This window comes from Sciurus vulgaris, assembly GCF_902686455.1.
Source record: "Sciurus vulgaris genome assembly, chromosome: 3".
Taxonomy (NCBI): domain Eukaryota; kingdom Metazoa; phylum Chordata; class Mammalia; order Rodentia; family Sciuridae; genus Sciurus; species Sciurus vulgaris.
This window is the reverse complement of record NC_136463.1, coordinates 27879266-27893659: the sequence shown is the minus strand read 5'-3', so window position 1 is coordinate 27893659 and position 14394 is coordinate 27879266. Positions and strand designations below refer to the sequence as shown.

General features: G+C 34.3%; 2 protein-coding genes across 6 annotated transcripts in view; one reads left to right on the top strand and one right to left on the bottom strand.

The window, feature by feature from the left end:
• Nucleotides 1-14394, bottom strand: part of LOC306657486 (nucleoside diphosphate kinase A) — a 162579-nt gene that overhangs the window by 113244 nt on the left and 34941 nt on the right. The gene's annotated exons all lie outside the window — the stretch shown is intronic.
• SPAG9 (sperm associated antigen 9) overlaps nt 1-14394 on the top strand; it is a 128405-nt gene that overhangs the window by 91455 nt on the left and 22556 nt on the right. For all 5 annotated transcript variants that reach the window (XM_079133540.1, XM_079133542.1, XM_079133541.1 and 2 more), the window contains 10 exons: nt 2324-2381; nt 3839-3991; nt 4607-4658; nt 6797-6927; nt 9696-9752; nt 10674-10847; nt 12149-12278; nt 13195-13284; nt 13535-13718; nt 14144-14305. In XM_079133540.1, coding sequence (XP_078989666.1) covers nt 2324-2381; nt 3839-3991; nt 4607-4658; nt 6797-6927; nt 9696-9752; nt 10674-10847; nt 12149-12278; nt 13195-13284; nt 13535-13718; nt 14144-14305 — 1191 coding nt within the window. The remainder of the gene's footprint in view (nt 1-2323; nt 2382-3838; nt 3992-4606; nt 4659-6796; nt 6928-9695; nt 9753-10673; nt 10848-12148; nt 12279-13194; nt 13285-13534; nt 13719-14143; nt 14306-14394) is intronic.

Here is a 14394-nt window from a genome sequence, read left to right as displayed (position 1 = left end):
TCAAATCTGCAATTTAAAAACTGCCAGGCAGTTTTTCTCCCTTGTTTTTAGTAGATGGTTTTCAAATATATTAGACCTAAGTTTATGCTCAGTTTAAATTTTGAATAAAGATGAGACCTCTTTAAGTAGTATTTTCCTATAATTATAATGAATTAGTTTTTATTGATACATTTTGAAATAACATTTTGAATAATTCTGCTGATCATATTTTAAATTTATGCACTAGATTTTTTTTTCCTTGTGCCAGGGATTGATACCAGGGCCTCATGCATGCTAGGCAAGCATTGTAACACTGAGCCACGTTCCCAGCCCTGTGCACTAGATTTTAGAGGACTCTTCATTGAGAATGTTTAAGTTTAAAGTAAACTTTAGAAGCTAGATTATAGGAAAAGGTTCTCATGAGTATACATTTCATTTTTTTTCTATTTATAGTGTTTATACTTTGTCTTTAGTTAATGTTTTTTTTATATTGTTTCAATTTCTTTGTTACCTCTCTCTCATTTCAAAATAAATGAGTTTACTTCTTGCTTTCTGAAAATAATCTAATTGAGATTCTCATTCATTTTTCTCTTGGGCTGCTTACCCAGGGGAATATTCTGGTGTGTATACCTTTAAATACTTTCATATTACTGCTTTTTAAGCTAGGTGTTCTTGCCTGCTGTTCTCATTTAGTGCTTTCTCATCATTTTTTTCTGCTCTACTTTTTTTTTGCCCTGCATATATTTTCAGCTTTTATGCTTATATATTAATGTTTCTAATATATAGAGGTAAACCAAGTAAACATAGTTATTATATGAACTTTTTCAGCCAGTCCAAATTCAGTTTCTTCTGTCTCTGTGTCTTTATTGAAAGATTAACCTTTGTGTTTTAAGCAAACAATTTGGCAAAAATCATTTGGGGGCTGGACTTTAGAAACTTTTTAAGTTTCTTTTTGTTTTTTTCAGTTTATGGCAAATATGTGGCTAACAGGTTGACTATGTTGCTGCTTCTGGTAAAGACAAAATATAAGTTCATGGGATTTTTAGCACATTTAGATTGGTTTTATTTGTTGGGATAAGTAAATGATGGATATGGGGTTTTGGGTGTTTTTGTTTGCAATATTCTTTAATGCATTATTTCTTCATTTTCTTATGAGAAGCAAATTAAGTAACTTTACTCTCCTTAAAGACTACTACATTGATCTTGCATTAAATGCTGTACATGCTTGTTTTATAGTACTAATTAGAATATTAACTATAATTCTACAAAATAACAATTAAGCATTATTATTTCATAGGTGGTATTTTATAAGGAAACCTTGTATTATTGACCTAGGGTTTCTTTTTTTTTCTTTTTCTTTTTTTCTTTTTTTTTAAATGCTGTGCTGGAGATTGAATCCAAGATTTCATACATGCTAGGCAAGCACTCTACCACTGAGTTATGTCCCAGCCCAAATTTTGGGTTTTTCAATCTAGTTATATTGAATTTTATTGTGAGAGAATTGGTAAAACGTTGTTTTAGTGTATCAGAGAACATCCTTATGAATGAAGGAAATCATTTTTATTGTTTGTCTTTTACACATCATTCTGCATTAAATCATAACACTGTGATTCCAGATGTTTTTCATATCATGCATAGAACTTTATAGATTAATAATCTGTTTTCATGCTCTTTCTTACATAAAACATTTCTTGTTCTTTGTTTTTGCTTTACATGGAATGCATGGGCTTTAAGACCATAATTTCTTTGGTAAGGTTTCATCTGCCTTGGGGTTCTGTCTTTTTCTGACCTTATTTCTGTCTGTTCTCTATTAATAAAACTAAATTTTTAGGCAGAAGCATAATATCGGCTATACTTGAAGCAATTTATGATCCACATTAATGCCATTCTTTTTTCTCTCTAAATAATGCTACTTGTTAGACTATTTGGCAGAAAATTTTAGATATTTTTGAAATATTATCTATGAGAAATAAAATGTAGACTAACAAATTTAAAGAAGACCATTAAGAGCTGAGTGCATTGGCATGCGTCTGTAATTCCAGCTAGTTGGGAGGTTAAGCCAGGATTATTGCTTGAGTCCAGGAATTTTAGACTGTCCTAGGCACCACAGCAACACCCTGTCATAAAAAAAGAAAAGAAAAAACCAGAAGAGTTGGGCAACAAGATCTTTAGCTTTATTTTGTGATAATTATTTATAATTTTAAAACTTATGCAAGTGTATTTGTCACATGAAGCTAGAGGCACAATAAGATTCCTTAGAGGGTAGATAAAATTTATGACTGCAGCTTATATGTAATTCCTATTACATTTATTTTCAAGTCCTTTATCATTTCTTTTTTGATAGGCATGGGTCGTGAAGTTGAGAATCTTATACTAGAAAATACACAACTGTTGGAAACCAAGTAAGTATACAATTTTAACAAGGAATAAAAAGTGATAAATTTTCTTCTTGTCCACGTGAGTGATCTTCATCCCCTCCCTATAATGAAAATATGTAATAGAACCTGTATTGCCTTAATGGGTATGTGCCATCACTCTTTTTGCAGAAACATAGGTTTTTTCCATTCCACTTTACAAGTATCCGTGCCTTTCTCTTAATTTTCCGGATGGTCCAGTATTTGTTTTTTTAATTTAATTTTTGCTCTCTTCTCTAAGATTTGTCTATTTTCTTATTTCTGCACAAATGATTTGATTTGATCCATACCCAGCCCATTTTTATAGAACTTTCCAACTTTTTTTTTTTTTTTTGCGGTGCTTATGCTTGAGAGGCAGGCACTCTACCATCTTAGCTATATCCCTAGCCGATTAGCTTTCCACCATAGTTAAACATTCTCCAGTACAATTTATGGAGTCTTAGGCCCTTAAGTACATTGAAATATTATTTAATGGAGCAGGTCCTTTGTCATGTGGACAGGCAGACTGGTCACCTTGTCAGTTTGCTGTGTCAGATCACTTTGGAACATGTATAGATAGATATTCACACAGAATGCAGCTATCAGGAGTGCTGTGTCCACTACACCTAAAGGAACTACCTCTTGGATTTTTTCCTTTAATTTCTTTCCAGTTCAGAGTGTTTTAACTTTAAGGAGTTATTCAACTTTATTGATGGGGCAGTATCTTTTCAGAACTCACAAACAATAGAGACTGGGCACAGTGATGCATACCTGTAAATCCTAGTGACTTGTGCGACTGAGGAGGAGAATTACAAGCTCAAGTTCAGCCTCAGCAATTTAGCAAGAACCCATCTCAAAAAAAAAAAAAAAAAAAAAAAAAAAAAGTGTTGGGGACATGCTCAGTGATAAGTGCCCTAGATTCAATCCTCAGTTCCAAAAAAAAACAAAACAACAAAAAACAACCAACTTGCTAACAATATCAATTTCCTTAATATTAATATGCTTTTCTTTCTTTTTTCTTATTTGGTACTGGGGATTTAACCCAGGGGCACTTAACCACTGAGCCACATCCCCAGCCCTTTCCTAGTTTTTATTTTGAGACAGGGTCTCATTGAGTTGCTGAGGACCTTGCTAAACTGCTGAGGCTGGCTTTGAACTTGAGATCCTTCTGCCTCAGCCTCCTGAGTGGCTAGGATTATGATATGTGCTTAATCTTAATTAATTCTTATTTTTAATTTATTGGTGATCTGTTTTATCTATTCTTCCTTTAATAAGTGGGAAGACGAGCAAAAGCTTAAATGTTTTCTATTCTTTTGCTTCTGTTTAAAACAATGTCAGACAAGATGTCTGAAAGCCTTTTGTCATTTAGCTTTCTAATAGTACAGTTACTTTTGTGTACAAAGGAATAGTCTGAAAGACAAAAAGAGTATTTATGTAATCATGTACCTGAAATATGTGTTTCTTAGAAATGCTTTGAACGTAGTAAAGAATGATCTGATAGCAAAAGTGGATGAACTCACCTGTGAGAAAGATGTGTTGCAAGGCGAATTAGAGGCTGTGAAACAAGCCAAACTGAAGCTAGAAGAGAAAAACAAAGAATTGGAAGAGGAGCTCAGAAAGTAAGTTTGACTGTATTGCTCTAAAGAAAACTGTTTTTACCAGGGTGCCACAAAAGATTAATAGGTATAATCCTGAACTTGAGGCCTTTAACTCTGTCAAGCCAGGAAGGGCCAAGAGCTGCCTGGAGAGAGTGAAATGCCCCCAGCCCTTTATCTCTGCAGTGAACAGGCCTTCCATTTCCTAGCTTGTCCAGATATTACCATTTTTGTTTTGTGTCTTGGTGTGAAAAGTATTAAAACTATTCAAACATCTTTAATAATAAGGAAATTAAAATTTAGTGTTTTGCTTCACCCAGTTTTAGTACCTTTTTTTTTTTTTTTTTTTTGGTGCTGCTAGGGATTGAACCCAGGGCCTTACACATAGGAGGCAAGCACTCTACCAGCTGACCAGCTGAGCTATGTCCCCAGCCCTTCACCTAGTTTTAAGATCTATTTTTGTTTTTGTTTTTTTAAGAAATGTTATGATAATATTTTTCTGAATTGAAGGTAACAAAATACTCTTTTGGCACAAGAAAAATAATACTTCAGTGGTAGTTAAAATTCTTTACCTATGCTTTCATTATTTTGAAAAGATGAACTCAATTTAAATAACATGTTTTGTTTGTTCCCCACTAGAGCTCGTGCAGAAGCTGAAGATGCAAGGCAGAAAGCAAAAGATGATGATGATGTAGGTTTACAATTTGGGACTTTTTTTCTTACCTTACCATGTTTTGATATTTTTTGGAAAATCTTGCTAATTAAGATTGGATATAGCATTGTAAAGCTTTTAAAAAATCAGAAGACATGTTTATGGGTCGTAAAAAGGATAGCTCTTGCCTTCCCATAGTGTTCAGGTGCTAAGCTGTCTAACTGCATGCTGTGTTTTCATGTTTCCTGTGTCTCTGTGCTCTGATCTGTCGTTTGCCTGTTCAAGTTCAAAGACCAACTGGAGCATTTTGGGTTTTGTTGTTGTTGATATCATTTATTTAGTTTCAGATTTCAACTTAGATATATGAAAACCTGGTCAAGGTGGGCCCTGGTTTAATTTCTAGCACTGCAAAAAAATAAAATTTTACAGAAATATAAAAACTTAATGATAAAATTGTTTAATAGTATTTAACATAAAAAGTTGAAATCTAGTATTTTATGTACTAAGCAATTAGCCCATATTGCTGTCTATATACATAAATACAAGAGAATAAATATGAGCTTCATGCCAGTGTTTTTTGGTAATTCTTTTAGTACCATAATTATCATTCTTATAACAGGTGCCTTCCCATCTAAGATCAGACTTGAGATATATGGGTGTCCTGAGCAGAATTATCATTTGGATCCCCTTTTAGATTCTTTTGTTTTTTAATAAATTAATTCATACAGACAGAAAACATGTAACATGTAAGTTTTGAATAAATTAACTTTATGAACCTACTACCCAGTTTAAGAACCAGATCACTCTCAACTTTTGAACTACTCTGGGCTCCTCCCCTCCAAAGGAAACCTTGATTCTGTAATTATCATTTATTTAATTTTAAAAAGTAATTTTATCAGACCGTGTGTGTATTCCTTTACAAAGTACAGTTTTCATTGTTTTTGTGTTTCATACTGTATTTAGTCTTGGAGACTCAATAGCATATATTTGAGATTTACTTGTGTTGTAGAATGGTACTGTTATTTATAATATCCTGTTATATAAATAATCTACAATTTATCTGTCTTCCTGCTAGTGAATATTTAGGTTAGTCTTGTGTTTTACGATAACAAACAATGCTGCTGTTAAGAACATTTTAGTACTAGTCTCTTAGTGTATAGTTTTTCTAAGTTATCTACATAATAATGGGATTGCTTGCTGTATTGCAAGATTTAGGTCCTTTGTTATTTGTCATTAACTTTTACTTAAAGCTGAGGCCAAGTTCTATGACAGGACGACAAAGAAGGACTGCTGAGGGTTAAGTTCAGCTTTTCTCTTAATGTCCCATGTCTGTCAGCTTTGATCCAGAATGTACATACTCCTTTCAGCAAAGCAAAAGCTCTACGGTTAAACCCATCTTTTTTCCCTACAAGAGAGTTGAAAAAGCAGCAGCAGAAGGAAGTTAACTTGGGATCTTCCCCTTTGGGAACTTACCCCTACACATCCTCCATATTCACTTCTTTTTTGGGGAGCAGGGGGGAACTGGGGATTTAACCCAGGGCATTTAACCACTGAGCCACATCCCCAGCACCCTTCCCCCCTTTTTTTATATTTTATTTAGAGACAGGTTCTCACTGAGTTGAGTAGGATCTCACTGAAATGCTAAGACTGACTTTGAACTCTCAATCCACCTGCCTCCCAAGCTGCTGGGATTTACAGGCATGCACCACCATGCCCAGCAATATTCACATCTTTATTCTAAGAATGATTTATTATTTATATTGCTCCTTGGATGTACATATGGATTGATTATTTTGGAACTAGCTTGTAACTGTTTTCTGAAAATTGTTGCAGAACATGAATTTACAATTTGAGCAACATTTCCAAGTAAAACTGATAAGAGCATTTTAAATCTGTATAGAAAACAGTTTTGCGTTTTAGTTTCAAACTGCACTGCTACTTTATAATATGTCCAAATACGTTTATATTCAGAAATTAAATCACCTACCTCTTATCTTTTTAGTCATAAGTAACTATTTAAATTTTCTTGTTTTTTATTTTCATAAAGCCATTTTTGATTGTCTTCTATTAGATAAGAAATTAAGGAACATTAAAAAGTTGAAGATTTTGCTTAAGTCTGAGATTAACACCAACACACATATAAGCTGAAGTAATCGGTTGTTTTCTTTTCATTATAGAGTGATATACCCACAGCTCAGAGAAAGCGGTTTACTAGAGTAGAAATGGCCCGTGTTCTCATGGAAAGAAACCAGTATAAGGAGAGATTGATGGAGCTTCAAGAAGCTGTTCGATGGACAGAGATGATTCGGTTTGTATAAGAAGTACTCTGTTGTTTTTCTACCATTGTGTTGTAGATCTATATATTTCTTCATTTAAAACAAGTCTTCCCTTGAGGTTCAAATCATTTTCTCTGGTACTAAGAGAAACTATTAAAGGTAACACTTGAATTAGTAATAGAAAGTGATCAGAGTGGGTATCTTTTGGGTCTCTGGATCTTGAAGGATACTCCCACAACCTGTCAAAGGCAGTTGTTATTACTTAGGAATGACGGTTATTTTTCAAAAGAATATAAAAATTGAGCTCACTGCAGTGGTACATGCCTGTAATCCCAGTGACTTGGACTGAGACAGGAGGATTGCAAGTTTGAGGCCAGCCAAGGAAACTTAGTGGGACCCTATCTCAAAATAGAAAGGGCTGGGGATTTAACTCAGTGGTAGAGTATCCCTGGGTTCAATCCCCAGTATCACACCAGAAATAAAGAAATTGATACTACTTTCACAGTGTTAAGAAAAGATCAAGAATTGTTATGCAGCATAGGAAGTCTTGTTTTTTGATACTGGGAATTAAATCCAGAGGCACTTTACCACTGAACCACATCCCCAGCCTTTTTAACTTTTTATTTTGAGACAGGGGCTTGCTAAGTTGCTTAAGGTCTCACTAAGTTGCTGAGGTTGGTCTCAAACTTGCAGTCCTTCTGCCTCAGCCTCCTGAGTCTCTGCACCACCACACCTAGCAGTACTTATCTTGTATAGGGTTTCAAATCTCACGTAATTCTGCTACCTGATGGTCATGTTCTTATCAACTGTATTCCTTTAATTTAGCAAAAGCTCTTGAAATGCTTATAAATTAGTTGCCTACTAATATACCTGTTTTTAATTTGCTAATAGTAATAGTACATATGGCAAATTATTTTTAAGTTTATGAATTTTTGTGTGTGTGTGCGTTTGTGGTGCTGGGAATTGAACCCAGGGCCTTGTGCATCCTAGGCAGCACTCTACCAACTAAGCTATATCCACAGCCCCATGAATGTAGATTTTAACCATCAACTTTTACTTCCTTAATATTATGTTATTTTAACATTTTATATGTCCTTTACCAATGTCATACTATAATGAAGTATTGGTATCTTAAATCTCACCTTCAAAGAGATCAGTATTAGAAGATCAAAGGTCCAGTACACTGAAAGATCAAGCCACTGAGAAGGAAAGAGATCAGAACTCTAGTCTTCATTTATTGGAAAAGAAATCTAACCTGAGAAGAGTGTTCTTAATTGTAGCATTTAGTAAAGATGTTGAATAAATGTTAAACATTTTAAAAACCGATAACATATATCCAGAGTCCTCTTTTTATTGCTGTTTTTAACTCTTGCAGCCAAGAAATAATCAACAAGTAAATGGAAAATGGTAGCTTACTCTTAACTTGTTTGCTGAATTAAAAGACGTTTTCCCCCACTCTAGTTTTGAAGGATTGAACCCAGGGGCAGTCTACACTGACTTATATACCAGCCTTTTTATGTATTCGTTTGTTTACTCTGTCATTTTTTATTGGTGCCTTACAGTTGTACTTAATGGTGGAATTTGTTGTTACATATTAGTACATGCACACAATGTTACTTTTTTATTTTGAGACAGAATCTCACTAAATTGTGGAGACCCCTGCTCAGCCTCCTTAATGATTGGAAGTACAGGCATGCACTACCACACCCAGCTAAAAGTTGTTTTTATTTATTTTTATTTTATTTTAGGTACTGGGGATTTAACCAGGGGCACATTGCCACTGACCATATCCCCAGCCCTTTTCTATTTTTTATTTTGAGACAGGGTCTTGTTAAGTTGCTAGGGCCTTGCTAAGTTGCTGAGGCTGGCCTTGAACTTTAGATATTCCTTCCTTAGCCTCCTGAGTTACTGGGATTACAGGTGTGCATCATTGTACCCAGCTAAAAAATGTTTCTAATTTGGCTCTTTAAAAATCGCAAAGAAAGAAAAAGAAGTGAAAAGTGGACTGTCATAGGTTTGGAAGAATCCTTACTACCTTACTAAATCAGTTTAGAATGTCTTTGTCTTATTTTCTCTGTGATCTTTTGTTGAATTACCTGTCTGTCTAACTTAGACTCTTTCTGTTCTTTGTTATCTTTTGGTTCTGGAAATTTTCTAGTTGTGAAAAATGACAGATTAGAACAGTAAAGTTATAAGCTATTTTGTGAGAGCTGAGAGAATAGATGGCAGAGACTTTGATGTAAAGACAGAGATTTATAAGGCAATATTTTTAAAGAGTTAGAGAATATTATTTTTTCAGTACTGGGGACTGAATCCAGGGCCTCATGCATGTTAGGCAAGCACTATCACTGAACTACATCCCTAGCCTAGAGGATATCTTTTCAGAAAAAAGTTTTTAATGTTGAATTTGGTAGCATGTATCTGGAGTGCCTTCTACTGGGGAGACTAAGATGGGAAGATTGTTTGAGCCCAGGAATTTGATACTAGGCTGGGTAACATTAGTGAGACCTGTCTTTAAAAAAAGAGAAGAAAATGAACTGGAAAAATGTTTAAATACTAATATTCAGGCATATTGGCTATTCTGTCCAACAGTCAGTAGACTAAGTTCTTTGAATGAGAAATGGAATTTTATCTAGTATTATTCACTTTAGCAGATTGACTGTTGGATCAGAGTAACTACTTGCTGAACTTAACTATCGATTCTCCTCTGTGTATCCTATGAAGTTCTTGGGTCTTTTTTGTTTTGCAGATAGAAAGCAGAACACTTGACTGATGACACTTACCTTTTTTTTTAATGTAGGGCATCACGAGAAAATCCCGCCATGCAGGAAAAAAAAAGGTCTAGCATCTGGCAGTTGTAAGTACATTAAGGATATTAGCACTTTGAAACAAGAAGATTATAGTTATTTTTTTTAAATTGGAGATAAATAGTAAACTGAATTTTTTTTTATAGCATGCCAACTCGGTAAGGCTGTTTTTGAAGGACAAAAAAATACACTATCGTAAGCTGCATCATGTTGGTTATGCATTTGGTGGAATCCTTTTCCAAATTAAATAAAAGAATGGGGGACTATTTATAAAGCTGATAATTACTTTGATCTCCATTAAATGTTATTGATTTACTGATTGTGAAAGATGTGAAGATGAGAATGTTAGTGTTTGAGGGATTTGATTAGTGTGTGTATGTGTTGAATTTGAATTATATTTGTGCTACTAGTACTGTGTTTGCTGTGATTAAAACTCTTTTGGTCAGTCAGTTTCTAATAGAAACACCAGGTTTTTAAAATGTGGACTTGAAAGTAATATAAATTGAACTTACTTAGAAAATATATGAGATGTTTGTTAACATGATAATGTGTGTTTTCATAGTTCACCATAGACTATTTTTAGAACCGGTGGACTAAGCTGCTGTTCATATCATGAGACCTAACCTTGCTACTTAACAACTACTCTTAAGTTCACAAAGTAGGAGCAAGTGAAGGAATCATTTTATTTTGTTCATTCAGTAGAAGCTCCCTGTACTTCATTTCTCTCTTTTATTATAGAAGTTGCTAATTAAAGAATAGACATCTGGCACCCTATAGAGTTTCTTTTCCCCGAATGTCTGAGTTTGGCTGCAGTGTGTGACTACAAAAACTGATTGTGCCAGTTTCTAACTCATTGCCTTGTAAAAGCACTGTGGAATTTTCTTGAGCTTAAAAGTTTGCGGAAAATCATGAATTGTTATCACAGCCCATATGATAGACATATGCTTTTTTTTTTTTTTTTTTTTTTTAAGTTTCAGCCGGCTTTTCAGCTCCTCAAGTAATACGACAAAGAAACCTGAACCACCTGTTAATCTGAAGTATAATGCACCCACCTCTCATGTTACTCCTTCTGTCAAGAAAAGAAGCAGCACCTTATCTCAGCTTCCTGGGGATAAGTCCAAAGCTTTTGATTTCCTTAGTGAAGAGTAAGTATTTTCTAGATGAGTGGCTATGCCCAAAACAAGTTAACATTTTCAGATTTTCTTGCCCCTTGTCAGATCTTTTATAAGGATTCAGTTAAACCTAAAGACACTATTTCTATACTTGTCTACCATTAATTACTTGTAATCAGAACTTTTTATGAAAATTACATTTCAGATTTCCCTAAGGGAAAGTAATTTTTTATATGCCTCATTTTTGGTGGTATGACATTTATAAATATTAATAGAAATGCTAAACATTTATATTTACTTAGGTACTGGGGTTTGAACCCACAGGCACTTTTAACTGCAGTCATATCCCCAGCACTTTTTATTTTTTATTTTGAGACTTGGTCTCACTAAGTTGCTTATGGCCTCACTAAGATGCTGAGGCTAGCTTTGAACTTCCGATCCTCCTATCTCAGCCTGGATTACAGGTGTGCATCACCATGCCTAGCTAAAGGTTTATATAATTGTTTTTCTTAAATATTTAAACTTTTCCTTTGATGCCCCAACTCTCTTACTCCTTAGATATGTACTCTTAGACAAACTAACATGTTAGAGCCCCAGTTTTTCAGACTGAAAAATGAGTCTAACATATCTCAAAGGTGTTAGGATTATATTTTATGTATTTGTAAAGTGTCTGATGTATGGGATAGATTTGTTAACTATGGTTGACACAGCAAGTCACTTCACAAAAATTTTAAGTGGCCTAAAGAAGAGAAATTGATTCCAGAATTATTGTCAGATTTTATTCCATAGTGCCAAAGCTTACTCAAGTCTGTTTGCATTTTTTTTCTGAAAGAAGTTAGTGGAATCTAAAATTTAATCTATATTATCTTCCTGAGCAGTTTTTGACTTAGTGATCTTTTAATCACTTATAGAACATTCTGAGTAAATATTTATTGAATAAACAAAAAAAGAAGAGCCAAAATTACTTAGAAATTTTTTCCTTGTATATGGCCAGTATCTGAAACCTGATAGAAGTTTGATGGCTAATGATCTAGTATAATAGGCTGCTTAGTAATGTTTTTAAAGCTTTACTACATAAACATAAAAGGATCAGCACTAGTATAACTCTTTTTTTTTTTTTTTTTTTTTTTTTTTTTTTAATGCAGTGCTGGGAATTAAACCCAGTGCTGCACATATTCTAGAAAGTATATAACACTTTTAAAAGAGCTATTATAGTCAGAAAAAAAAATCAAGTAATTTTTGTTGTTGGTCTTTCTTTGCTACTTTAGCAAGAAAGGGAGCTACAGCTTTTTGTTACATTTGCTTAATTTAAAAAGGAAATCTCTTCCTTTTAGAACTGAAGCTAGTTTAGCCTCACGCAGAGAACAAAAGAGAGAACAGTACCGTCAGGTAAAGGCACATGTTCAGAAGGAAGATGGTCGAGTGCAAGCTTTTGGCTGGAGTCTGCCTCAGAAGTATAAACAGGTAACTTGCGAGATGTTGTGGTGTGTTGAGCAGAAAATGCAGGGTAATAGAAGTGTGCTTTGATGTGAAGAATTTTAAATACATGTCACAGACCTGTTCATTTCTTGCTGCCTGGACTTGGCAAGCATGTAGAGAGGTGATGAAGGTTTTCAGGTTGTTTTCTAGAGCCTAAGATGCAAGTGAAATGCCTCTGAATCTATGAGAAGGGGCATGTTGGTCAAAAAAGGGTTCCCAGAATGTGGAACTTGAGATAAACTGTTCTGCCTTAACTATAGAACAAGCTGTTTTAATGCTTGAGGATTTTACTTATTTTTATTTTAATTATTTTATATTTCGCAGTTTTGGGAATGGAACCTAAGGGCACTCTATTACTGAGCTATATCCCCAATCTTTTATATTTAGAGACAGGGTCTCACTAAATTGCCAAGACCAGCTTTGAACTTGCAATTTTCTTGCCCTAGCCTCCTGAGTAACTGGAATTATAAGCATGCCCCACTGCACCTCGCTTGAAGATTTTCTTTTTAAAATAAACAGTATTTGTTATTTAAAAGATATAAGAAGTCATTGACATCGAGCCTTTCAAATTACTAAAGCATAGTTCAGGTTGTGAGAATTTTATCTGGCTACTTCATATCCATACCCCTAAAAGAGTCAGCACATTTGTATACAAACACATACACATGTGTATATGTGAGTAAATTAGTTCCTTTGTTCTGAGCACTCCTAGGATCCTATTTATTTCCTTTAATTGCAACTTGATTTTCTGCTTATTTTTCAAATAAGAATGACAAAAGTAACTTGAATTTGATTTCAGGGAGCAAATATATAAGAGCATTGCTTGCCTATTTCTAAGCGGTTCTGTTAGAAGTTCACTTTTGATGAGACACACACTTTGTGCCCTCCCCCACCCCATTAGGTAACCAATGGTCAAGGGGAAAATAAGATGAAAAATTTACCTGTGCCTGTCTATCTCAGACCTCTAGATGAAAAAGATGCATCCATGAAGGTAAGATAATTGTGAAGCTAAAGGAGGTATTCCCTAAACTTTGGATAGTTTTTTTTGTTGTTGTTGTTTCTAAAACTTGAAAAGTTTAAACATTACTTCCACAGTGAGATTATTGTTATTTTATAGTCTTAGAGTTTATGAAAGGTCTATATTTACCACCCTTAGTTATTTTAAGAAAAGATTAAAAACTTTAAGCATTTTTAAAGACAAAGTGACAATAATACCTTTTTTTTTTTTTCCACCTGAGAAGCTGTGGTGCGCTGTTGGAGTCAATTTATCTGGTGGGAAGACCAGAGATGGTGGTTCTGTTGTTGGAGCAAGTGTATTTTACAAGGATGTTGCTGGTTTGGATACTGAAGGCAGTAAACAGCGAAGTGCATCTCAGAGTAGTTTAGATAAGTTAGATCAGGAACTTAAGGTAAGTATTAATGAAAGTATTTATGAAAGTATTAAGTTGAGCTTTTTGGTCCAAAATTTATTTCTGGGTACAAGTTTTAGTTGGGGTTACTAGCCCCTTCCTTACCATCCCCCACTACCCTTTTAAAATCAATTTTATTGAGATGTTAGTCACATATAATCAAGTATATCCTTGAAATGACTACAGTTCAAAGAGTTTTGCTAAATGCATACACTTATGTAACCACCACTACAATCAAGATATAGAATGTTTTAATCTGTGATCAACTTTACTTGTTTTTAAGTCCAGTAATTAATACTGGTAAGTGGTTGTATTTTTACCTTACCAAATTACCTGGAAATAAATTTGGAAATAATAGTACCTTTATTGTAATAGCAGTATTTGCACATATTTATGATTTTAAACATTTATTCTCTTTACTTTGCCTACTCAGGAACGCAGAAGAGTTAAAAAGTCATGAAGAATTATCCAGTCAAGTCTGGATCTGTACCAGCACTCATTCAGCTACAAAAGTTATCATCATTGATGCTATTCAACCAGGCAACATCCTTGACAGTTTCACTGTTTGCAACTCTCACGTTCTTTGCATTGCAAGTGTCCCAGGTAAAAATGAGTCTTGTATCTCTCTGCTCTGTTCCCTCCCTTCCCACTGTCCACACTTGCTTCCAGGCAGGATTACATTTGACTGCCTT